This window comes from Anolis carolinensis, chromosome 1 (assembly GCF_035594765.1).
Source record: "Anolis carolinensis isolate JA03-04 chromosome 1, rAnoCar3.1.pri, whole genome shotgun sequence".
In the NCBI taxonomy this organism is placed as follows: Eukaryota; Metazoa; Chordata; class Lepidosauria; order Squamata; family Dactyloidae; genus Anolis; species Anolis carolinensis.
This window is the reverse complement of record NC_085841.1, coordinates 355,713,439-355,741,099: the sequence shown is the minus strand read 5'-3', so window position 1 is coordinate 355,741,099 and position 27,661 is coordinate 355,713,439. Positions and strand designations below refer to the sequence as shown.

At 41.5% G+C, this 27,661-nt stretch overlaps 1 protein-coding gene across 1 annotated transcript in view; it reads right to left on the bottom strand.

Annotated features, from left to right (window-relative positions):
- The window catches only part of sgpp1 (sphingosine-1-phosphate phosphatase 1), a 34,946-nt gene extending 7,584 nt beyond the window's left edge, over window positions 1-27,362 (bottom strand). Inside the window, exons 1-3 of the mRNA XM_003214284.4 lie at window positions 27,103-27,362; window positions 24,716-25,478; window positions 219-308 (exon numbers count right to left, since the gene is read on the bottom strand). Of these exons, the coding sequence (XP_003214332.1) occupies window positions 219-308; window positions 24,716-25,429 (804 nt within the window). The 5' untranslated portion in view covers window positions 25,430-25,478; window positions 27,103-27,362. The remainder of the gene's footprint in view (window positions 1-218; window positions 309-24,715; window positions 25,479-27,102) is intronic.
- Window positions 27,363-27,661: the final 299 nt, after the last annotated feature.

Here is a 27,661-nt window from a genome sequence, read left to right as displayed (position 1 = left end):
AGATACGACCACGAAGGTAGGTGGGTCCCAAACCGTTTAGGGCTTTATATGTGATGGTATACACCTTGAATTGGGACCGGAAAATAAAAGGCAGCCAGTGGAGCTCCTTGAACAGATAAGATCACAGAAAACACATAAGCCCCTAATACAGCAGGAAAAGAACACCTCTTGTATGAATAAGATGGTTCAGAATATATTACTTGGAACATTTTTCTTACCAGAATAGAATGCATTCCCATATATATTCGACTGCAACAAACCAGTGAACACCAGGCGATGGCAAGAATCAGTCCATACATCAAAGGATACTGGGGAAGGCAAATAGAGAAAAAGAGAGAATATACTGAACCTGCTAGAAATTGACATTTCATTGACAAGTCACTTCTAATAGAATGTTTACTTTCAACATAGAACTACTACGTTTCAAAATACTGTAATTACTTTCAGACAGTTGACATTACAATACCATAAAAATATTATGGAAACTGTCAAAACATTATATAAAATAGAAATTCCAAACTTAAAAAGGTACATGCTAAACCAGTGATAGATAAAAATGATCAATAGGGACTCCTATTGCAATTTGCTTTAGTACTGTTTTAAGTACAGTACTGGCAAGTAAAGAAAACATTCAGAAGCATTAACTGGCAATTAAAGAAGATAAAACAGCATGAAAACTAAGTGCAGCAGTGTTCCCCATTACCTAAAAGATAATAGAAAACACTAGCCAGACATGTTTATAAAGGGAGCAATTGCATTATTTGTACAACTGAAAAGGCCTTTCCCTAATAGCAGTATTACATCTGTACTAGACCAGATTCTGAAGCAATGTTTGACTTAGATGTGGAAAACCTAAAGTTCAATCCCCACAGCCATGAAGTCCATGGGTGACCTTAGTGACTTCTCTTGAAGCTTTACATGCATACTCTGATAACAAAACCCATGTTCTAACATACAAGTGCAAAAAAATCAATAAAATATAATACACGTATGTAAATCAGAGTTTTGGCATATGTGTGTGTGTGTGTGTGCACACGCGCGCACGCACACACACATACACATGTAATTATCACAAGGTATTTTCTTTGGTAGTCCTGGCAGATACATAAAATATTATTGGCCTATTGAGCCATATAATGTACATATATGAAATATGGATATTCCAAAATCAAAAAAATATTGAAATCCAAAATACCGTACCTCTGATCTCAAGCATTTTGAAGAACGGATACCATACATAAATGAAAGAGGTTGGTTTGTATTTATCTCTTTGCAGAGAAAATAAATTATTCAAAGACAATATGCTTAAAAACTGGCCAAGTGTATGCAGAGAATATTTTTTAGATATAGAAATAATTTCAAGAATTTTGAGTCCTCTTTGGGGAGATAAAGCAGTTATAAATAAATATAACAATAAGTGCACAAACTTGCAACTAAATTACCAAGTTACTAACACACAATATGAACAGAAATCTCATACACAAACTCTCCTTCCATGAAATCTGCTGGGTTAGATGAGCAGCTTTTGTTGGACAGTGAGAGCATACAGTTATACACATGTATAACTTGCGTTTTGATGCAAGTCATAAAATAAACCTAATTGCCACTAAAGTAATAAAATATTATTTCACTTGTGTACTCTCTATACCATGGAGATCTATTCCGGCAAGGGCGAAAAGCCCGTTTAGGGGCAACTACAGTAGAGCCTCGCTTATCCAACGTTCTGGATTATCCAACGCATTTTTGTAGTCAATGTTTTCAATATATTGTGATATTTTGGTGCTAAATTAGTAAATACAGTAATTACTATATAGCATTACTGCGTACTGAATTACTTTTTCTGTCAAATTTGTTGTACAACATGATGCTTTGGTGCTTAATTTGTAAAATCATAACCTAATTTCATGTTTAATAGACTTTTCCTTAATCTCTCCGTATTATCGTATTATTATTTGCTTATCCAACGTTCTGCCAGCCTGTTTACGTTGAATAAGCGAGACTCTACTGTATATCTAAGGCAGTTGATAGATTTTTATTCCAATTTTCCACTCGTTCATGTAGAGAATCAGCGGTATAATCCAGTTCTTTAAGGACAATCAAAAGTCTAATAGGATCCATCAGCTTCCTCGGCCACGCGAAAATTTGTTCAGTCTCTGGACGCTGTGGTGGTGGACTCTTTATTTGGGTGTTCAGGATGTAATGATCAGACCAAGGAATCTCTAAAACTGAAGATAGAGTCACTTGTATTCCAATTCTAAAAATCAAGTCCAAGGTGTGTCCAGCTCGATGAGTAGGACCGGCCACCATTAATGAGAAACCTATTGTTTCCATAGATTGTACTAGGTCTCTTGCTATCGAAGAAGACAGCAACCTATCTGCAGGCATCCTCAGAGGTTGCCTCTGAGGGTGCCTGCCATAGATGTGGGTGAAATGTCAGGAGAGAATACTTCTGGAACATGGCCATACAGCCCAGAAAACATACAACAACCCTGTGATCCCAGCCATTAAAGCCTTCGACAACACATCTTGCCTTCTGTTTTCAATATTGAAGAGGCATCCCCTTCTGCTAAGAAAGCGGGAGCAGCTTATTAGCAGAAGCCATTGAAGTGAAACTGTTAGTCAAAACCAACAGAAACGTCAGGGTGAAATCAACATACAGAAATGAAAGAGAAGGTGAAATTGAAAATGTTGGTACCGTGCTGTCTTCCTTTACATGATTCTGAAAGTGAAGCAAAAGCAGCATCCATTCCAAAGACACCTTTGAGGCAGCCTCTTTAGATACTTAAAGGGATCTCTCTTAATAGGCCATTAAATATTACAAGTATTACAACCCCATATAGTTGTAATACTTATGCACAATATGTTCCTCTCCCAGACAAAATAAACAAATGGAATGCCAGTCAGAGAGTGAATTTTTCCATTTATATAAAATACAGGGTTAACAGATGGTAGCCACAGAACTGAAGAAGAGGGTGGGAGGAAGGAGGGAGGATGAAATGGGAAATGCTAAGCAAACTGAAATGATACACACACACACACACAAACACACAGAGAAAATAAATGACAAAGAATGAAGAAAACTAGTAAGAAAAAGCACTAGAGATGGCAAAGACGCCAAACTACCCAGCTAAAGGAAAAGTAACTGAACAATGTCAATGTTGTGGACAGAAGCTTGTTTGGTTGAGATATTTACAGAGGGGGTGGAATTCCTGACAAACTCCTCAGTTCTGAAAGTTCCCAAATGAAGTATTTCAGCAGAAGCAAAACTTGTTTATGTTAGGCTCAGACACTACAAGAATATATGAGCCCCCTAAACACCTAAGGGGCTATTGCACATAAGGATACAAAAATACTTCTCACGAATTATACTGTTCAAGAATGAAATTCACTATATGGCGATTAATGTATATTAACTTGTAGAACTTGACAAGAAGATTAGACAATTTCAAAGAATATAACATCATCAATCACTATTAATTATCATTGTTGTACATTACTTCCAGGATCAGAGGTAGTATGCCTCTTTATCTTGCTGGCAAGCATCAACTGGAATATCTCATTGCAATTACATTCTGTTTAAATACACCTGGTTGACCACTGTGAGAAAACAATTTTGAACATGGTTCTCTTTGTCATTTCTGCTCTGGTGCCTCTTCTGGTTGAACATCAGAATAAGCGTCTAAACAATAGCAATTTGACATTTAATGGAGTTGGTGAGCTTTCCATTGCTGGAGATCTTCAAGCAGAACCAGATAGGTCAGGGATGCCCCAGTTATGGATTTTTTTTTTTTGCCTTTATCAAGGGATTGGAGTAGATGGGCCCAAAATTCCCTCCAGTTTACAAATTTACTTAAGCATCCTCTTTCTTAGGATGGCTGATCAGATGCTTCTAAAAAAGCTACAAGTCAAAATCCTCTGCTACTGTTGCTTTCATGCTACCCTGGAGATATATGGTCATGATGTCTAGTACTCATTGATAGCCATCTCCTCAATTCATGTGATCATTCCCCTGCTACATTACTACCCTGTTTCCCTTAAATTAAGACATCCCCAGAAAATAAGACCTAGTAGAGGTTTTGTTGAATTGCTAAATATAAGGCCTCCCCCAAAAGTAAGACCTAGCAAAGTTTTGTTTTGAAGCATGCCCGCCAAACAGAACATTACAGCCTGCAGGATCGGTAAACATACGTACGTACCATAGATTGTTGTACATGGGAATAATGGTAGTAACAAGAAATTATTGATAGGATTCACAGTTTATCTGGTTATGCTGGTTTGTGATGACAACTACTGTACAGTATATAATCAATGTTCATTTTTTTTGTTCAACAATAAATGTGAATTCTTCTTCATGGAAAAATGAGACATCCCCTGAAAATAAGACCGAGCGCATCTTTGGGAGCAAAAATTAATATATGTCAGGACCCAGGCTGCGGAGCACCAATAACCATGCGCAGAGACCAGAATCTATCTAATATCTTTATTAAAGGAATATATAAAGTCAATAAAAACAAGTGAAGAATATAGTTCAGAAGTAGACCTTTCAGGAAAGGTCAAATTTAGTCCAGGAAAACAATGTCCAATATGTGATATTAGAGTCCAAAGTTATAATCCAATAACCGAAACACACACTTTACGGAGCAAAGTGTGGGGAAATGACAAGGTCCTTTAGTCCAATGGAGCTTGACAACAAGGCTGGGAAACAAACTAGATTCTTGGCAAACAAGACTTGATACGAGGCAACAAGAAGCAAGAAGCAAGAACAAGGTCTGTGGCGAGGTCCGGGGAACAAGGCAGGCTTGGAACTTGGTCCTAGAAACAAGGAACTGGAGTAGCGTAGTCCACACACGATCTCACTCCTGAAGCTGACAAATTGACTCCGCAAGGATTTTCTTGCGGTAAAACACCTATATAGGATCTTGTTTTCCCGCCAAGGAACACTTTCCCTTGGGAACAAGAAGTGAAACCCAAACTGTGTCCAGATGCATGACTCCTTAAGATTTCCCAAGGAAAACAGGTTTAATCAGCTAATTGTCTGGCAGCGATTCTGGCGCTTCGGCGATTCGCCTCCCTAGCGCCTCTATCTCTATTATAATTATCCTTACGAGAAAACGGGGGAGAATTCTGCCCAAGGCTTGTTTGGCTGACTTCTTGAGGGCAAACATCCTGCAGGTGCAGGGGCTCCGATTCTGGCTGAATCGGTGGGAAACCCAAGTTTTCCTCTTCGTCTGCCACAATAGTACTAGGAACGGGACTACATGGCCCATGAGACATCACAATATAAGACACTGTCTTATTTTCAGGGAAACACAGTAGATATCACCACATCTTGCAAAAACAATTGCTGTAATCTAACTAGGAGTACAGCAAATGAGAACTTCCTATAGTGCAGTGGTTCTCAACCTGGGGTCCCCAGATGTTTTTGGCCTACAACTTCGAGAAATCCCAGCCAGTTCACCAGCTGTTAGGATTTCTAGGAGTTGAAGGGCAAAAACATCTGGGGACCCCAGATTAAGAACCACTACCATAGTGGCTAAAGTTTAATATGCACATAATCTCTTTACTATTAGTTATTTTGAACAACAATAACTTTATTTGACAGTCTCAGATGTTGGTCTACAATGCCCTGCTGTAAGATTCAAATACATTTCTTTAATGCTTGGTGAGCCTCCCCCCCCCCCCACACACACACTAGTATTATCACTCAACCCCTATATCTGTCAATATCCTTGACTATTTCTTCAAATTGGTCTCCAGCAAAAATAAGGTACCCAAAGTGGAAAAACTGTCTTTTTCTTCATTTTTCCTTCTCTCAATTTTTGATAGAACCATGGAAGAGACAACCATCATCCAGTCCCTTTATAACTTTACTCTTTTCTTTTCTCTATCTTTTACATAGCAGGAATGGTATGAAATGTTAGCACCCTCAGTGAGAAAAATATCTTAACAGGTTGGTAAGAAAATAGTTAACTTCTGTCTGATTCCTTTTTAATTGGAACATTTTATGGAATAATTCTTCATGCAATCCCAACATTTTAGAACATTTTAAAACAAAAAAAATATTTTGTACAAAAATGTTTTTGTGAAAACCAATTTTTGTATATTTTTGCAAAAAAAATCACACAATACAAAAAAAATAAAAATGTACAAGAACTGTAAGAATCTTGCCCAGCAAGATTTTTGTTCGGTTGTTGTGTTTTCTGGGCTGTATGGCCATGTTCCAGAAGTGTTCTCTCCTGACGTTTCGCCCACATCTATGGCAGGCATCCTCAGAGATTGTGAGGTATGGAGAAACTAAGCAAGGAAGGTTTATATATATCTGTGGAAAATCCAGTGTGAGATAAGAACTCTTGTCAGTTGGAGGCCAGTCTGAATGTTCACACTGGTCAACATTCACACTGCTCTCCAACTGACAAGAGTTCTTCTTTCACCCTGGACTTTCCACAGATATATATAAACCTTCCTTGCTTAGTTTCTCCATACCTCACAACCTCTGAGGATGCCTACCATAGATGTAGGTGAAACGTCAGGAGAGAATACTTCTGGAACATGGCCATATAGCCCGGAAAACATACAACAACCCTGTGATCCTGGCCTTCGACAACACAAGATTTTTGTTCAATTATTATTATATGGAGGAATGAAGCAAGCAAACAGTCAGATCCCATACTTCCATAAATACCTTCTAAAACCAAACTTTTTGATCTAAAGACTTCCACTCAGTTTTTATTGAAAAGAGAAGAAAGATATTTCTTTCAGGGAATCATGCTAAAAACTCTCTCCAATGTCACTTATGTGCTTACATTTCAGTGTTTCCATTTTTGCTTTTAGCAATATTGTCTTTAGTCATAATTTTACTACAGTAGAGACCTGCTTATCCAACTCATCGCTCATGCAACATTCTGTATTATTCAATGCAGTCTGCCTTTAAGTAGTCAATGTTTTTGTAGTCAATCCTTTCAATATACAGTAGAGTCTCACTTATCCAACGTAAACGGGCCGGCAGAACGTTGGATAAGCGAATATGTTGGATAATAAGGAGAGATTAAGGAAAAGCCTATTAAACATCAAATTAGGTTATGATTTTACAAATTAAGCACCAAAACATCATGTTATACAGCAAATTTGACAGAAAAGGTAGTTTAATACACAGTAATGCTATGGAGTAATTACTGTATTTACGAATTTAGCACCAAAATATCATGATATATTGAAAACATTGACTACAAAAATGCGTTGGATAATCCAGAACGTTGGATAAGCGAGTGTTGGATAAGTGAGACTCTACTGTATTGCTATATTTTGGTGCTAAATTTGTAAATACAGTAATTGCTACATAACGTTAGCATGTATTGAACTGCTTTTTCTGTCGAGTTGTTGTAAAACATGATGTTTTGGTGCTTAATTTGTAAAATCATAATATTTGACATTTAATAGGCTTTTCCTTAATCACTCATTATCCAACATTTTTGCTTATCCAACCTTCTGCCAGCCCGTTTATGTTGGATAAGCGAGACTCTACTGTACTTGTAATTAAGTGTGCTGTTACCTAATAACTTTGATTATTAAGTAGTTTAAAAATTAAATAAATAGGTTGGCAGATCAAAGACATTTCTAAATACAAATAGAATGACTCACAAGATTAAATAAAATGTCTATGTTTATCAGACTTTTTACTTCTAAAAGTCACACACTTTGGGATGAATATCTACAAAACAGAGAACCTGATCCTACAACTGTAAATCAGTTTCACTGGGTTTGCTCCTCAGTTAATGCACAGATGGTTGCAATCAATGTTTCAAACCAGAAAGGCAATTAGAAAAAAACCCCAATATTTTAAACCTAACAACTCTTTGTCCTTTATTTTTGCTATAAAAACTTAAACAAACCATCCATATTTATTAATCTATTCAAGGTTTGTGCAGTTAATATCTGAACTGTGTGTTGTTCTGCATGTTCATGGCATTTCTGAATTATGAAATCCTGAAGTTTTTTTTTGGTAAGATTTGTTAAGAAAGGGGTTTGGCTTTGCCTTGAGAACATATGTCTTGCCCAAGATCACCCAAAAGCTTCCACTGTTGAGTGATTGTTCAATCCTGATTTCCAGAGTCATAGTCCAATAATCAAACTACTACTGGCTCTAAATACATAGGGGGGGGGGGGGGGGAAATCCCAACTAATTCTAAATAAAGAGCAAGGAAGGCTTTTTAGTTAAAATATTACAGAATGTTACACTATACAAGATAGGGCTTCAACCCCCTTCAAAAGATGAAGAACATTTGCTACAGTGTACAACAACAGGGGATTAGTCACAAGACAGATGGCAGGCACCCAGGACCTAGCTTTGTTTTTTTATCACCTCCAAAAGTATCTGTCAGTTCCTCAAAAATGCATTTTCAGTCTTAGAATCTGGCTGAGGAAGAAATAGTAAAGAATATCAGGGAAGACATTTTCAAAGCTGATGAAAGGCTATAAAAAGTCATGCGATATTTAATCTACTGTCCCTAATCAGTGATATATTAAGGGTTTCCTGAAGTTATTAGATAAAGTTAAAAAAACTAAACACTTCTCATTTATTTCTTTATCATTTTAATCTAGTGCTCTTAACCCTTGAAAAACTTGCTACATATTATTATTAGTCAAAGTAAAAATAACTCAGTGTTTAAGATTTGATCAGCAACCTAGGGCCTAAATATTCTCAATTAATTTCACTTTTATAGCCAGAGCAGTTACATCAGCTGAGGTTTGAGGGGAAAATGTTATACAGGAGGCACCCCTTACTTATCTGTGAATTGCTTCTCCCCTAACTACTCAATGGGAGCTGGACTGTACCATGATCGGCTACACCTCCTAAACCAAACAGCTACTGAGCAATCATAGGTGAAACATACAATGCTTCCTTATGTTGGCTCCGGTTGCTTTCTCCCAGAAAAAATACATCATGATTAGACTCAAAGTGTAATTATGTTGGCACAGCTTTATGCTGTGCCCACATCAAAGAGAATCTTCTCCTTTGTGTACTGTATTTGATTACTGTATTTGACTCTACCTCCGCTACTGCCCTGTATACATACAAAAAAAACAACTCTCTAGGTACTTCTAGGTCCACTTGTGCAGTTCTACAATCAATGGCTGGCAGCTCCCTCACAAAAATTTAGAGTCGGGTGTATCACCAATATTACCACTGAAATCTTGTTTATATTTTTTGCCTTTTAATTTTCAAAACAATAACATTTCTGCTCAGCACATATAATTGTTTTCTGCTAATAAGAGAATTGTCACGACCCAGGCTACAGAGCACCAATAACCATACGCAGAAGCCAGAATCTATCTAATATCTTTATTAAGGAAATATATAAAGTTAGTAAAAGCAAATGTAAAAGATAGTCCAGAAGCAGACCTTTCAGGAAAGGTCAAAATTAGTCCAAAGAAATAATGTCCAATATGAAATATTAAGGTCCAAAGTTGTAATCCAATAACCGAAACACTCACTTTGCCAAGCAAAGTGAGGGGAGATGACAAGGTCCTTTAGTCCATAAAACTTGAGCGTGGCTAGGAAATAACTTGATCTTGAACGTGGAACAAGGTAACTAAGAACAAGAACAAGGTCCGTGGAATAACTTGATAAATCCGTGGAACAAGGCAAGGATTGATCCTGGGAAACTAGGCAAAGTCCGTAGATAAACAAGGCTGGAAAGCAAGGCGAAGGCTGGATAGCAAGGCAAGGCTTGAGCAGGAGCGAGGCTTGAACCGGAGCGCGCTGTCCAGACACAACTCGCTCCGTAGGCTGACGAATTGACTCCGCGAAGTTGCTACGCGGGCAAAACACCTATATAGAGTCCAACTTTCTCACCAAAGCGGTTCTCTGGGAATCAGAAACGAAAGCTAAACTCTGAGACCAGATGTTAAACTCCTTAAAGATTCTCACGAGAACCAGTGTTAATTGGCAACATTCTTAGCTGCTATCCTCGCACTCCTGCGCGAAGCTGAATCCAAACTTCTCTGTTGTTTACAAAACTCCCGGCGCAAGAACACGGGAGAAGTAGGCTCTGGGGTTGTTTGACATACTTCTGGGGCACAACTTTCTTGCAGGTGCAAGGTTCCCAGATCTGCCTGGGAAAGATCTGGCTGAGAGGAAACCAGTTCAGACTGGGAAGGTAAAAAACCCAAGTTTTCATCTTCATCAGGAATTACAATGTCCTGAACAGGACTACAAGGCCCATGGTTCATCACACTATCCCCCTCCTCAAGGCCCCTCCCAAACTGGGGCCCTCTCCCCGAGGCGCGAGGTCGCGGTTTGGTGGGATAGGTCAGATGAAAGCGACGGGTTAGATCAGGAGCATGGACTGTGGAGGCGTCTTCCCAAGAGCGTTCCTCAGGCCCAAAACCCACCCAGTCAATGAGATATTGTAGGCGGCGGCGATGAAAGCGAGAATCCAAAATGTCCTCAACCTCGAACTCCTCCTCCCCATTCATCAAAACAGGAGGGGGGGCCGGTTGGTCTGTATCAGGACGCACACCATCCGCCGGAAGGAGCAGGGAACGGTGAAACACTGGGTGGATGCGCATTGAACGCGGAAGTTGGAGTTTGAAAGTCACGGGGTTTAATTGCGCCACCACTGGATAGGGGCCGATGAAACGGGCATCTAACTTCCGGCAAGGGCGGTGGGAGGGCAGAAAGCGAGTGGACAGAAAAACCCGATCTCCTACCTTGATTTCAGGGCCCGGCTGGCGGTGTTTGTCAGCGTGGCGTTTATAGTCCTCTTTGGCTTGGTCCAGTTGCTGGAGCAAAAGTTGTTGCACCGCTGTGAGTTCCTGCAGCCAATCCTCTGCTGCGGGAACTTCTGAAGTTTCAATGACAGGGGGAAAGAAACGTGGATGGAAGCCGTAGTTTGCAAAGAACGGCGTTTCTTTTGTAGAAGCTTGAACTCCATTATTGTAAGCAAACTCAGACAGTGGTAACAGAGAAGCCCAATTGTCCTGTTGGTAGTTTACATAACAGCGAAGATACTGCTCCAAAGTGGCATTGGTGCGCTCCGTTTGCCCATCTGTTTGGGGATGATGAGCTGAAGATAAGCGAGAGTCTATGCCCAGTAGTTTTTGTAGTGCCTTCCAAAAACGAGAGGTGAATTGAGATCCACGGTCTGTGACTAAACTCTTGGGCAATCCATGTAGTCTGAAAACATGCTGAAGAAATAGATCCGCAGTTTCTTTGGCCGTGGGGAGGCCTTCGCAGGGAATGAAATGGGCTAACTTGGTGAAAAGGTCCACCACCACTAAGATCGTGGTGAATCCACAGGAAGGTGGTAGGTCAGTGATGAAATCCGCGGAAATTATTTCCCATGGGCGAGATGGGGTAGGAAGGGGGTGTAAAAGCCCTGAGGGCTTTTCCCTTCGTATCTTGGAGCGCTGGCATACTGGGCAGGTGTTGACATATTTTTCTACATCCTTGCGGATCTTGGGCCACCAAAAATCCCTTAGGATCAAATGCATAGTTTTAAATAGTCCGAAGTGTCCTGCTGGTTTGCAGTCATGACACAGGCGAAGCGCTTTTTCCCTGCCCGGTCCGGGTGGGATATAAACATGATTTCTATAGCAGAGCAGCCCATCTTTAAGCGAAAAGGGAAAATGCAGACCTTGGCGAAGTTGGTCCTGCGCCCAGGCATCTGCTTGCTGACTAGCCCTGATTTCTTGAGCACAGATGGGTCCTGGAGTAGGGGAAGTTGAACCAATGGGAATGGATTTGGTGTTCCCCACCGTGAGCGTGGCAAAGTTCTCGGGTTGTAGCAGTTGGGATTCAAAGGTCTCCTTGCGTCCTGCAGCGTATTCCGGTTTACGTGACAGGGCGTCTGCTTGCTTGGTTTGGGCTGGGGTCACATAATGGATCTGGAAGTTGAAACGTTCAAAGAATAAAGCCCAACGTTGCTGCCTCTGGTTTAGTTTGCGGGCAGTTCTTAGGTGTTCTAGATTACGATGATCAGTGTGGACTTCAATGGGAAATTTGGCCCCTTCTAGCCAATGTCTCCAAGTTTCAAAAGCTGCCTTTATGGCCAGTAGTTCTTTTTCCCAAATGGTATAATTTTTCTCTGGTGTGGTTAGTTGACGGGAGTAAAAGGCACAGGGATGAAGGTGGTCTCCCACCGGTTGTAAGAGTACAGCCCCAATTGCCACATCCGAGGCGTCCGCTTGCACAACAAAAGGGGTTCCAGGATCTGGGTGCTGTAGAATTGGCTGGGACGTGAATAATTTCTTTAGTTGCTGGAACCCTTTCTCTGCTTGATCAGTCCAGCGGAAGGGCTGTTTTCCACGGATGCAGCTAGTGATTGGGTCAGACCAGTGGGCAAAATCTGGAATGAACTTGCGGTAATAATTCGCGAACCCCAAGAAACGCTGCACCTCTTTCTTGTTAGTTGGCGCCCGCCAGTCCAATACTGCTGAAACCTTGGCTGGATCCATGGAGAGCCCTAAAGGCGAGATGCGGTAACCAAGGAAATCTACCTCTTGTAGATCAAAGGCGCATTTTTCCAGTTTGGCATAAAGTCCATGATCCCGCAATCGTTGTAACACCATTTTGACGTGGTTCTCATGTTCTGATTGTGATCTAGAAAACACCAAAAAATCGTCCAGGTAGATTATCAAGAACCTGTCCAGATAGTCCTGAAAAATGTCATTGACAAAATGCTGGAACGTTGCGGGGGCTCCGCATAAACCGAAATTCATAACTCGGGACTCGAATAATCCGAATTTGGTCTGGAAGGCGGTCTTCCACTCGTCCCCTTCCCTGATGCGAACTAAGTTGTAAGCCCCCCGAAGATCCAGCTTGGTGTAAACCTTGGCTCCTCGAAGCCGATCCAGTAGATCCGAGATTAAGGGCAGGGGATAGCTGTTCCGCTTGGTGATATTGTTCAATGCTCTGTAGTCCACCACCAATCGTAGTTCCCCTGACTTCTTCTTCACAAACATCACTGGAGAGGCGGCTGGGGATTGAGAGGGTCTGATGAATCCCTTGCGAAGGTTTGTCTCTAGGAATTCCCTGAGAGCTTCTTGCTCTGGTTCAGTCAGGGAGTAGAGATGCCCTCGCGGGATCGGGGCCCCCTCCACCAAGTCAATGGCACAGTCATAAGGTCTATGTGGGGGTAATTTCTCGGCTTCTTTCTCATTGAATACATCCCAATACTCGGAGTACTTCTTTGGCAAGGTGATGATGGGCTCGGTGTCTGTGGCATGGCATACCTTGGCTACGAGGCAATGGTTTTGGCAGTACGGTGAAGCAAACTGCAGTTCTCTGTTGGACCAGGAGATGTTAGGGTCGTGGAGAGTCAGCCATGGAATTCCCAAAATCACAGGGAAATGGGGAACCTCGGTAACAAAGAAGGAAATCTCTTCCATATGTTCTCTTATCCACATCCTGGTGGGTTCCGACCATTGACTTACGGGGCCCGTCTTGAGGGGGCGGCCGTCTATGGCTTGCACCACACGGGCATTCTTGAAATCATGATATTGTAATCCCAGAGAGTCGGCATACTCTCTATCAATGAAGTTGTTGGTAGCTCCAGAGTCTATCATGGCGTGGATCATGACGGGTCCCCTTTTTGCTGACCATAATGTGACCACGAGAAGGAACAGGACCCCGGTTGGCGGCTCTTGAATGGATTTTTTGACCGGGTTGGCGAGCCTCTCTACACCCGGTCGTTGGCTTCCCCCGCCGGCTGTGTGCCAGTCGGCTCAGACGTCTTCGTCTCCGTGGAGGACGCCGCCGCAAGCCGGGCGGCAGGCTTCCCCTTGGCTGGGCACTCTCTGGCGAAGTGGCCCCCGTTCCCGCAGTACCAACAGAGGTTTAAGCGTTGACGACGGGCCTTCTCGGCGGCATCTAGTCTGGGACGCACATTGCCCAACTGCATCGGCACCTCCTCGCCTCCTCTGGGGTATGGGGTTGGCGGTGGGGGTCTCCACGCTGGACGTGGCTGAACGCTGGCGGGAGCGGGGGGTTTTGCCCCGGCTCTACTGCCCTGGCCTCGAACCCACTGTTTCCTGTTGGCAATCATGACTTCAGCCCGTAAACATTGATCAATGAGTGCCTCGAGGGTCTGGGGAGGATCCACCTTGGAGATTTCTTCCAGCATTTCAATGTTGAGACCCTCCCGGAATTGTCCTCTGAGGGCTACATCGTTCCAGCCGGTGTTGTGGGCCAGCACTCGGAACTCGGCTATATACTGAGACATAGGTCTGTCTCCTTGGAAAAGGCGACGGAGTTTGTGGCCGGCTGCCTCCAAATTGTCCTCGATTCCCCAAGTCTCCTTGAGGTGGTCCAAGAAATGTTGTGCTGATCTTAGGTGTGGAGAGGCTTGGTCGAACAGTGCCGTCGCCCAGTTGGCCGCTGGCCCGTCTAGAAGACTGTAAACCCATGCCACTTTGATGTCTTCTTGGGGAAACTCGGCATCACGGGCCTCTAGATAAGCTTGACATTGGCGACGGAAAACATGAACCTTGGAAGCTTCTCCAGTAAACTTGGTAGGCAACGCCATGGCCGGGAGACGGATTCCGCGCTCCCGCAAGCCCTTTATTTCTCCATCCTGGGCGTTGAGTCTGTCGCGGATGCGATCCACTTCGTCCTTGCTGATGGTGTAGCTCAGTGGCTGCCCACCGGGTACGGTTCCGGTAGACATTCTGGCCAAGGTTAATTGGTGCTTAGGGTGGCGGAGTCAAACTGTCACGACCCAGGCTACAGAGCACCAATAACCATACGCAGAAGCCAGAATCTATCTAATATCTTTATTAAGGAAATATATAAAGTTAGTAAAAGCAAATGTAAAAGATAGTCCAGAAGCAGACCTTTCAGGAAAGGTCAAAATTAGTCCAAAGAAATAATGTCCAATATGAAATATTAAGGTCCAAAGTTGTAATCCAATAACCGAAACACTCACTTTGCCAAGCAAAGTGAGGGGAGATGACAAGGTCCTTTAGTCCATAAAACTTGAGCGTGGCTAGGAAATAACTTGATCTTGAACGTGGAACAAGGTAACTAAGAACAAGAACAAGGTCCGTGGAATAACTTGATAAATCCGTGGAACAAGGCAAGGATTGATCCTGGGAAACTAGGCAAAGTCCGTAGATAAACAAGGCTGGAAAGCAAGGCGAAGGCTGGATAGCAAGGCAAGGCTTGAGCAGGAGCGAGGCTTGAACCGGAGCGCGCTGTCCAGACACAACTCGCTCCGTAGGCTGACGAATTGACTCCGCGAAGTTGCTACGCGGGCAAAACACCTATATAGAGTCCAACTTTCTCACCAAAGCGGTTCTCTGGGAATCAGAAACGAAAGCTAAACTCTGAGACCAGATGTTAAACTCCTTAAAGATTCTCACGAGAACCAGTGTTAATTGGCAACATTCTTAGCTGCTATCCTCGCACTCCTGCGCGAAGCTGAATCCAAACTTCTCTGTTGTTTACAAAACTCCCGGCGCAAGAACACGGGAGAAGTAGGCTCTGGGGTTGTTTGACATACTTCTGGGGCACAACTTTCTTGCAGGTGCAAGGTTCCCAGATCTGCCTGGGAAAGATCTGGCTGAGAGGAAACCAGTTCAGACTGGGAAGGTAAAAAACCCAAGTTTTCATCTTCATCAGGAATTACAATGTCCTGAACAGGACTACAAGGCCCATGGTTCATCACAAGAATTCTGATTTCATAAAATCAGAGTTGAAAGAGGCCACAAAGGCCATGTAGTCCAACCTCCTGCCATTATTTGTTTTTATTTATTTTAATTTTTACAGCTTTAAAGGTTGACATGGATGATAAACAGAGGATGAACATAGCTGTCATAATCGGCGATCACTCATGTCCAAGTAGGATTGTCTTTCAAGTGTAGTGTCTTGGCAGTAGGTCCATAGGTGACTGTAGAGACCTATTATTGATCCACATGTTCTTCCACAGTGAGGACATCAATTTCCAGGTGAAAGGCAGTCCCGGTCAGGGTTGACTTGATATGGTTCTCCCTTTCGCCCTCTGTTCATGCTTCTTCAAATTCCACAGTACTGTTGGTCACAGCTAACCTCCAGTTAGAACGCTCAAGGGCCAGGGTTTCCCAGTTCTCAGTGTCTATGCCACAGTTTTTAAGGTTGGCTTTAAGCCCATCTTTAAATCTGTTTTCCTGTCCACCAACATTCCATTTCCTGTAATTGAGTTGGGAGAATAGTAACTGTTTTGGGAGACAGTGATTGGGCATTCGGACAACGTGACCAGTCCAGCAAAGTTGATGTTGAAGGATCATCACTTCAATGCTGGTGGTCTTTGCTTCTTCCATCACGCTGACATTTGGAACATGGCCATACAGCCCAGAAAACATACAACAACCCACGCTGACATTTGTTTGCCTGTCTTCCCAAGAGATATGCAGGATTTTTCGGAGGCAATGCTGATGAAATTGTTCCAGGTATTGAGTATGATGTCTGTAGATGGGCCACATTTTTCATGCATATAACAGGGTTGGGAGGACAACAGCTTTATATACAAGCATCTCCCTACAAATGTACCGATTGGAACACAGCTGTAACCATATAGATGATCAATTAAAAAAGAGCTTTTTAATGACAGAAGATTCACTGGTACCAACTGATGAAATTTAACATATGAAGTGTTAAGAACAGCTGTACCAGAAAACCCCAAATGTATAATTCCTTCTACTTGTACCTAACCACTGAAATCCTATAGCACTAATTCGCATTTACATCAGATCCAAATAAATTCGGATGAACATATGGGCATCTGGTCACATCAGACTCATAGGTTTAATCTGTCTCCACACTAAAAAAAACAAAAACTTTTCCATGGCAGTATACTAGATCCCACCTGATCTTAGAAGCTAAGCAAGACTTGCTCTGATTAGTATTTGGATGACCATCAACTAACACCAGGTGCTGGAGACTATATTTTAGAGGAAGGAACTGGCAAAGCCACCTTTGTCTATCCTTTGCCTCAGAAAAGTCTATGAAATTCATGGAGCTGCCATATGCCAACAGGTAATTTGAAGGCACATATATTCATGCACATATATAGATAGATATATGGGGTGAGATCCAGATTACATGCCTTTTGTATCAACATGTTTTCCAACAGCTTTCCAGATCAGCAGGGATAACAAGAATCTTGAAATCAGAGCCTTCATCCCACCCACATCCCATACTACTCTACACAGAATAGCAAAGAAAGAACTCCAATTTGCACAAAGTAGGTTGAACTTAAATTTACACTTATTCCAGATTATATGAATGTTTTACAATGAGAATACCCTGTCCCAGAGGTGAAAATTGTGCAGCTCTCTTTGACTGAAACTCCAAAGAGTCCCAGTCAGCATAATAAAGAATGGTCAGTGTTTCAGTCCAACAACAACCTGTGCCATGAAGTCTCCAAGCATGAACTACTACCCTTGCTTATATGAGAAAGCTATCTGTGTTCCACACTTGGTATGTTTGGGTAATTCAAACTCAAAACATTTACTAACAATTGCTTTATTTCCAATATTAACTTAAATTCTTAATAAAATTGGCATTTAAATGTACTGAAATTGTTCATTTTATATCACCTGGAGTCTCACCCTCAGTGCTGAGCTAAACTTATTCAACATTAAAAAACTTTTTCACTGATACATGTTTGAGAGTGTTGCCTAAAATACACAATTAGCTATGTGATATGATACAGCTCTTAAAGAAAGGGAACAGACAAATACCTTATCAACTGGATTTAAATTTGGTTGTTTTGGGCCAGGCTCCTTTACCATTACTTTGTATGTAGATGTCTTGATAACAATTACGATCAGTATGCAGTCCTCTCCCTAGTTATGCCTAAGGACCACACTATAGTCAGTGCCTGAACAGTCACATTTAATGTGTATTTAAATGTGCTCCTATGTGTCACTTTTTTGAAGGAAAGGCAGCTGTGTGGGATCCAAATCAGGATGCTACAGTAGTGTCATAATTAACAGTGCTTTTCTCCTTGCTACTATTTTTATCTAAATGTTCTGCTTGCAGTAAACTGCAGAGAGGTAAATGTGTTGGGAGGTTTTTTGTGAGAATGTTGAGTGGCACTGCTGTGGAACTTCTGTCTGGATTGTTCTGAAGCACCATAGAACTTTCCCTTCAAAATAAAAGTAGTAGCTTAGGGTATTTTTTAAAGCATGAACATTATGTACACTTTCTGTTTCACTCTCCAAAAACTTAGGAACCATAAGTTTTACTTTGCATATGTTTTGCCTTAGCATTTTGAAAGACACAAGTATTACCATACAAAACAGGACAGTAGAATTCTAAGGCAAGAAGGAGGCACAAGTATGATGAAATAGAATACAATCTTATGCAGGGCGGAGAGAGAAAAGTTGGCTCATATTCAAACTGCATTCAGAAAAGAAAAAAAATTAGAAGAAAAAATCTCAGAACCATTACAAGTAACAAGACAAGCACTGAAAAGAAAACTATCCCACAAGACACGATGCCATTTTCCCTATCATGTGATTATAAAGAGATAAAACAGGAAATAGAAGCAGGACACAAAGCTAGTTCCTAAATGGAAAAAAGAATTAAACCAAGCAACACTATCTGAAGCACATAGGCTTAATGAAGTGAAGTACAAAAGGGGCCTCAACACCCTAAATACACCATAACCCATCTGATCTTAGAAGCAAAGCAGAGTCAGTCCTAGTAAGAACTTTGATGGGAGAATACCAATATATACCAGGTATATTTTTCAGAGGAGGGAACTGGCAAAACCACTTCTGGCCATTCCTGGCCTAAGGAAACATCAAGAAATTCATGAAGTCACTATAAGTTAACAGAGAACTTAGATACACATGGTTAAAGATAAAAATATAGAGGAAAATGTGGTAGGAGGATTGAGGGGGGGGGGGAGGAGAAAATGTGGAAAGAAGAATAACTTTGTAAAAGACATGAACAGATAATATAGAAAGACTATTACTTACATTGTGTATACACAATAGCTGTCTATTACCTATTCACAGATTATGCTATTAAAATATTTTTTAAGTCAACAGAGAACTTGAAGGAAAACAACCCCCCCCCCAAACAAAAGGAACATCTGCCAGTTGAATGTGTTTGATGAAATTTTACTGTATGTAAACAACTACTTTTGGAAAAATCTTCTATTTCTTCTTTACAAATCTTTTTCAAATCTTCTTTATAAATCCTTATAAATCCTTCACTTGGTTACCCATTTTTTTTAAAAATGATGACTATCATTGTTCAAGCAGCTTCACTGGTGGACTTTTAAAAGTACTTAACACACCTGTCAGTATTTTGATAAGCGCTTCTAGAGTACAAATAGAAGGTTGCTGACCCACAAAATATAGTATAGGTAAAGGTTTCCCCTGATGCTAAGTCTAGTCGTGTCCGAATCTGGGGGTTGGTGCTCATCTCCATTTCTAAGCCGAAGAGCTGGTGTTGTCCGTAGATACCTCCAAGGTCATGTGGCCGGCATGACTGCATGGAGCGCTGGTACCTTCCTGCCGGAGCGGTACCTATTGATCTACTCACATTTGCATGTTTTCGAATCGCTAGTTTGGCAGAAGCTGGAACTAACAGCAGGTGCTCACTCCGCTCCCGGATTTGAACTTGTGACCTTTCAGTCTGCAAGTTCAGCAGCTCAGCGCTTTAACACACTGTGCCACCGGAGGCTCCCCACAAAATATAGAAACCCTGAAAATATAATTTGCCATTATAACAAAAATGAGCACAAGAAGCAGGGTCCTTTTCTAAACACACACAGACAAATTAAAATATGTAACTGCCTTTGAAAATATGACTTGTCACTATTCTGCTTCCCCCCTTCCTTCTCTATTCCTCTTCTTAGTAAAAGTACAATCTTCTGTATTATTACTGTGCTTCTATTAGACTGGTAGAATAAAAAGAATCCAAATTAAAAAAACTCTGAAGATAAATATTAATGATTTATCCTTTGATGATTCAGTACTGTAGTCTTTGACATGCTGTTAGTTTATTAATTTCCCAGACTGAGTTTCTGAAACTATTCTGCTCTTAATTAGAAAAGAGCTACAGTCTTATGAATAATTAATGATGGCATACTGTTTATACTATTTAGTGGCCAGATTTGTTTCACCTTCTTTGGCATCCAATTGGTAATATTTCTTCAAGTCACTTGCCAACCATATGGTTTTCTTAGGCAATGAATACTCAGAGGTGGTTTCGTCCATTTCTTTCTTTAAAGTACCTGTTTACTCAGTTGTAATGTTGCTGTTTACGTTCAAGCTATTTCCAATTTATGGAAAACCTATCATGGGTTTTCTTTGTTAGATTTGTGCAGAGAGGTTGTCACTGCCTTCTTCTAAGGCTGAGAGAGCATGGCGTCCCAAAGGTTGTTCAGTAGATTTGCATCGCTCAGCAAGATTTAAAAACTGGTCTCGCAGAATCTTAGTCCAGTACTTAAAGCACTATAGCACGTTGGCTCTCCAGTGGAGCTTAAGAATGCACACACTGAATTACAGCCTTAATTAATCTTACTGATATTTCTGTGTTCTTTAAGTATGACTGAAATCAGTTGTTTAAATAACATCAAAGCACCAGATCCCATCTGATCGTAGAAGCTAAGCACGGCCAGCCTTGGTTATTACTTGGATGGGAGATTTCCCAAAAGAGAAACCCTCTAACATTCATGGAGTTGCCATAAGATGGCAGGTGACTTGAAAGCATAAACACACAGACATGCCTGGAATCAACAGCTAAACCTGCAGAAAGTGAAGTACTTTACCAGTAAACTGTTGCCTGGCAGCAATCAGTGTTTTGATTATAAGTGATCACTGGGAAAAGATCTAATTATAAATGTGTTCATTAAGGACAGTGATTGGAGTGGCATTCGGCCCTTTTTACATATCTGTAGTAATTTGTGTGACTGTCCAGTACTAGTGGGAAATTCCCTCGTCCGTTTTATTACATCCTCTTGTAATCCATAGTGCAATCTTGATTGGATGCATTAAGAAAAAAACTTCCTTAAAGACCTGCTCTTCATTTTAGATTTATTGCCAACAGCCATTATGACAGAACAATAGTTTCATAAGGAAATAATACCCATGACACAAGGTCAAACATTTTAAGCCATCTGAACAAGAGTTGTCCAAGTGGTTTCAATTTAACTGTACTAGATTTTCATATGCAAATATGGATCGTAGTTTTTAGCATTCATTAACATGTAATAAAAATTTGAATGGGTGCAGCTGGGAATAAATTCTAAATTCAGCATATGGACAGACAGTTGTTATATAGCAGTAATAATTTCCTCTATTGTTGTAACCATTCCAAATAGGAAAACTACCATACTTCATCACTTAATGGTTGCACTCCCCCCCCCCTTCAATCAAAAAGGGGATCTGACTAATACGTAAGGAAAAAAATTCTATGTGGGGTTTTGTTGTTATTTTTGGGGTTTTTAAAGCTCTTTTTTGGGGGGGGGTTTAAGCTCTTTGGCTTAATGAAAGTCGGTGTGGCGGGGCTGATCCAGCCTCAAACAAAAACTCAATTTCAGTTTGTTTGATTTTTTTAAACTGTAGAGCCATTTGGGATTGATTTTCCCTTCCTTCCTTCCTTTTTCTCTGAAGGCAAAGCAGTTTAAAAACTATTAAATGAAGGTCTCTGGAGCTGCACTCTTCCCTCCTCTCTCCTTCCATCTTCTTCCAAGGCAAGGCAGTTTATAAAACCTGGAATGGACTTCTTTAAAGAAAGGAGGAAAGAAGAAAGATCTGAGTTCCAGAGACCTTCATTTCAAGTTTTTTAAACTGCCTTACCTCAGAGCAATGGTTCTCCACCTGGGGTTCCCAGATGATTTTGGCCTTCAACTCCCAGAAATCCTAACAGCTGATAAACTGTCTGGGATTTCTGGGAGTTGTAGGTCAAAAACTTCTGGGGACCCCCGGTTGAGAACCACTGCCTCAGAGGAAGAAGAAAGTGGAGCTTCAAAGACCCCCATTTTGTAGTTTTTAAACTGCCTTGCCTTCGGAGAAAGGATAGTAGAATCAGCTTCAAATGGAGTGTGACTATTACTTGAGGAAAACTAAAATACAATTTGTGGTACCCAAAAAAATGGGTGTGCAACTATTATGCAATGCCAATTATTATGCGATAAAATACGGTAATTATTTATCAGCAGTTTATGAAGAAATTGTTGTTTTAGTCTACCGAAGCATTAAAAAAGAAAGGGGGACAGGATTGTAGTAGTATCTCTTGAGATAGATTTGAGATTTAATTATACATTTATATTAGCAAACATTAATTTCTGTGATTCATCAATACATTATAATAATTTTATTTAACATCTAGCACAATATTTTATATAAATTCTTCTAGAAACTACATATTACCAGGCAATACATTGTCGGGAACAGAGTCATACTGTCTCATCAGAATAGATAAATATAATCAATCTATTTTTAACTGATTCAAAAACATCAGTAATCCTTTAATTTAGTGCTGGGGATACAGTCCCATGACCATTTGAGCAAGCTATATATGGAGCCTTTTCTCTTACAATGCAACACTGATGACATCTATATGTGCTATAACCTTCCAGGTATTACCTCGATGTGTCATTTGCTACTTTGAGTTTGAAATCTTCATGCAGTATAACCAGTAATATCTAATGCAACTGGTTAATATTCTCCTCAGAATGTCATCCCAAACAAATGCCTCTCACCATGTTTCTAATACTGCTCCCATTAAAACATTTCCTCTTGCAGATAAGATAAAAACAAGCAGGTGGATGGTCCTATTTAAGAGAGTTTAATGCCCTCAATCCACTTTAATGGAACATCCTACAGGCAACTGATTGGGCACTGTGTGAGCAAAATATTAGTCTAGACAAGTCTCTGATGTGATCTAACATGGGTTTTTTAATTATCTGCTTTTCTCCAGTTATGATTCACATAATCCAAATCTTTTCTTTTTCTGGTCTCCTGACATACCTTTTCAAATTACGTTCACATCTATTAAGCACAATGGGTGTATTATATGTGCCAAAGACAAAAAAAAAAAGTAAACTTAGAAGATGGTGAAGTGGTGGGCTGCCCACAAAGCCAAAGGGAGGGGACATGTTCTTATGGCAACTGATATAAACAGAGAGGTTCTGCCAACAGAAAAAGTCTCTACTGTATACAATCATTCTTTTACAATATGTTTTTATAACATTCATCTATTAGTCACTGATCTTGCTGTTGTCTTCAGTAATACGATAGGGCTGATGAAACTAAGTGTATTAAAATATTATTATGGTTTATCAAGAAAAAAAATAACAAAAAAGCCTAGACAAATGTAATTGATAAACTAGCGAGACATGCAGTAGAGAATTGTCTAAAATCACAAACAAAAAAATAATACGGGGCACTAATTTCTTCTTTTCCATCTGATACATTCCTACTGTGGCCACCTCCAACAGATAGTTATCAGTGAGATACAAATACATCACAGGACAACAACATAAAAGACAACAATAAAATGAAGTAGAAATCTTGCAGTGCATCGGTGTAGGAAAGATCCAAATAAAGGAGCTATTTCTGCATATACAGATGATGAAAATACATATAAGCATCTGTACAATCATACCGTCATAAGAATGCTTATTAAGGCTCCAGTGAACTAACTTACAGCATTTTCTGATGGGGGCACATACGAAATATCTCAGACAAGACTACTTCCCTGTTGAATATGGCTAATTGATCATAACAGGCACAGAATCAGAGCCAAAGTCACCACATTCATATGCAGTGCAAACAGAGATAAAAGGCTACACTCTTTACAGCACTGGGATTATACCTCAGTTCAATATAGCAGAACATCCAATAAAACATGCATAGGATTGCACTATCAATTTAAAAGTTCAGTCCTATGCATTACCACTCCATATCAATATAACTGAACCATGGTTCTTCAAATTAAGCACTGATTCTGAATTGAAAAAGATTGCAAGCTTGGTTTACTTCAATGAAAAACATATTCTATGCAAGTGCAATGAAACAAATAGGATTTAAGAGGATGTTGGGAAATTATTTTATTGGACTATCCAGGTTTATTATAACTTGATATAATTCTGACTTTTCTGGGTAATGTGGAAAATATCTCAGATTTACAACTGATAGAAGAAAGACAACATATGAAATTTGTTTTTAAATCCTCAAGTGGCTTAAATAGAATCATAGCACCACCAAATCTTAAAATTGGAAGGGGCTGCACAAGCCGCCTACTCTAGTCCCTGCAGAAGCATGCCCATAAAAATTCTGTTTAAAGACCTCCAAAGAAAGAGAATCTCATTCTCCCAAGAAGTTTATTCCACTATCAAACAGCTCTTACAGCAAATAAGTTTTCCCCCCAATAATTAAATGGAATATATATATCATCTGGTTTCCAGACTAACTCCCATATAGTATAATGCTAAAGATAACACGTTCAGAATGTATAAAGAAAAGTACAGCAAGAAACTTTGTTGGAGAACATACTGAAGGAAAGTCCATAATTTTAAAAGCAGGTTATTAGCATATGTATGACTACATAATCTTCTTCATTACTGAAAACCTACTTGGTAGGAAAGGAGTTTTCCCTCTCCAATTGTTCATGCATTTTTGGAGTAAGCATTCTTTTACATTTCCATCAAACTATTTTACCATTAATACAGCAACTTTGACCAGGCATCTTAAAATAGAAAAGCATCGTTCTTACCTGCCACCGTCCATAGCTGAACAAAAGAAGAGCCAAGGGGATGGCAGTGCCCGACATGGCGTGAGTAGAGGGCATGCTGTACTCTGAGTTGTAGAAAATCTCCAGCTTCACCACCGGTGGGGAAGCAGGCCTTGGCCAACGGATAACATCCTTGGTACACTGGCCCAGGTACATGACCCAAACCCAAATGATGATGAGTCTCCTGCCCAGCCAAGCATCCAGATTCCAGATACAGAAGGGGAAGAAGAGGATGTAGAAAAGTTCATTGCCCAGCTCTGTACCCAGGCTGAACAGGTAATAAAGAAGGGGGCTGTGGATTGAGAAGTCCTGACATACAGATTCTCCAGTGAGAGAGTTGCGCCGAGGCTGCCGTTTGAAAACCCAGCCCTGCTGCTTTTCTTTCTTCATTTCTTGCTGAGATTCCACAGCACAGTCTTCCACAGACAACACCCCATTCTTCATGCCATTCAAGTGACACCCCTCGCCCTTCTCGTCCACCTTGGAGGCCCCAGGGAACCGGTGTCGGTCTGCCCCTTCGCCCTCCGCCTGGCCAGTGGGACAGCTTCCATTGGCCACCAGGGTCTCCGATTCTTCCGTATGGGCTGAGAAGCCAGGGCCCCAGCTTGGGGGTGCTTCCACGCCGCAGAGCCGCTGGAAAGTGGCAACTTTCTCTGGATCCTGCAGGTAAGCGACCAGGCGACACAGCTGGGACATGCTGGAAGGCCTCTCAACCAGGAGACAACCCCGACCAAGTGCAGTATATCTAAAATGTGGGTTAATTTGGGTGGAAGGCGGGGAAAGAGAAAAAGAGGGGGGAGTTGGTGAGAAGAGGAAATAGCAAAGCAGTGTCACACCCAGGAAGAGATTTGGAAGAACATAAGGAGCAATCTGATTTTATATTTTATTTATTTAATTTCCTAAAGAGGAGGCGGGATAGAAGTCATGAGTTCCACTTCCTCAAAGCAAACAGCATGGGGAACCTGGCTTCTCTTGGGGATGTGGAGGGGGGGTCTGTTTCAACTGGAAAGTGACAGAGATCTGGAAAGAGAAAAGAGAAGGGGTGCAAAAGTATATTGGTGGGAATTCCACTGGAAAGTGGGAAAAGCTGAGGATCAAAGAGGTTGAAAGAGGAGTGAAACTGGAGTGTCGGGAAGAAGGAGCAATGAGGCTTGGATGTGTGGGGTAGAAGGGTTACACCACAAATGAGGCTGAGAGAAAAGACAAACTAAAAGAAAGGCTATTAAAGAAGCTGGAAAAGGAGATTAGTGGGGCAACTACTGCATGGACTCCGGAAAGTGAGAGAAGCTGGGAATAAAAGAGACTGAAGGGGGGCAGAAAATGGACTGAAGAGAAGAAGAAGCAGTGAAGAAGGAGAAAGAGTTTGGTGGGAAGTCAACTGGAAGAAGCTGAGGATAAAACAGTTTGCAAGAAGAGAGAAACTGGAGTGAAGGAGAGACTGAAGGGGAGCAATGAGCATTATGGAGGTTGGGTTAGGGATGCAAAAAGAGGGTGGTGGAGAAAGATTGGTGGGAAGTTGACTGGCAAGTGAGGATAAAAGAGATTGAAATGAAGGATAAAAGAGATTGAAAATGGACTGAAAAGAAGCAGTGAGGTTTTTGAGGTCAGGTTAGGGGTGCAAAAAAGGGAAGGGTGGAGAAAGAGATTGGTGGAAAGTCGACTGGGAGAAGCTGAGGATAAAAGAGATTGAAAGAGGAGCGAAGGGAAGAAGGAGCAATGGGGCTTGGATGTGTGGGGCAGGAGGGTTACACCACAACTGTAGCTGAGAGAATAGACAAACTAAAAGAAGGGGGTTGTTAAAGGAGTTGAAAAATTAGATTAGTGGAGCAACTACTGCATGGAGTCTGGAAAGTGGGAGAAGCTGGGGAGACTGAAGGGGGGCAGAAAATGGACTGAAAAGAAGGAGCAGTGCGGGTTTTGGAGGTTAGGTTAGGGGTGCAAAAAGCAGGGGTGGAGAAAGAGATTGGTGGAAACTCAACTGGAAAGTGGGAGAAGCTGGGGATAAAAGAGATTGAAGAGTAGAAGGAGCAATGAGGGTTTTGGAGGTTAAGTTAGGGGTGCAAACGGTGGGGTAGAGAAAGAGTTTGGTGGGAAGTCAACTGGAAGAAGCTGAAGATAAAGGAGTTTGCATGAGGAGAGAAACTGGCGTGGAGGGAAGAAGGAGCAATGGGGCTTGGATGTGTGGGGCAGAGGGTCCGACCTCAAGCGAGGCTGAGAGGAAAGACAAACTAGAAAGAGGTGGGGGGATTTAAAAGGGGAAATAAAGGAGACCGAAGTGGGGCAGTGAGGGTTTGGGGTGTCAGGGTTAGGCCACAGAGGAGGCTGAGGGGAAAGGCTGTAAATTAAAGGGGGTCCAAAGCGATATTTACCTCAGGGAAGGGGGAGAAAGGGGTCCCCGGGGGGTCACAAGCCACAGAGGAGGGAAAGGTGGCCTTCCTTCGGTCAGTCTGTCGAGCGAGGCTCCATCCCGCCGCTTCTTTCTTTCTCCCTCACAATCTCTCGACCTCCTTCAGCCTCCCTTCTCCTCAGGGAGCAGCGCCGCGCATGCGCCCTGCTCCTTGCTGTTTGAGGGGAGAAAAAGCGGGGGCCAGTCGCGTGGGCGCGCGCGAGGGGCTGACAGAGTGCGCGCGAGCCAGCGGGCCAGCAGAGAAGCGCATGCGCAGAACGCTCGCAGCTGGCCTGGCCTCTTTATTAGAGCTTTGAGAATCCACCCATTATGGACAGCTGCCACTTCCACTGCTATGACTACAGAATCCTGGGGAATGTAGTTGCAAATACCGCAAATAGTGCTAATGCCTCACTAAACTACAGCTCCTATTATTCCATAGTATTGAGAGTCATGGCAGTTCAACCTGAAATCTGAGAATTTTGTTGAAAATTGTGGATGATAGATAGAAGCCCTTATGAGCCCAGAGACACCCTGCAGAA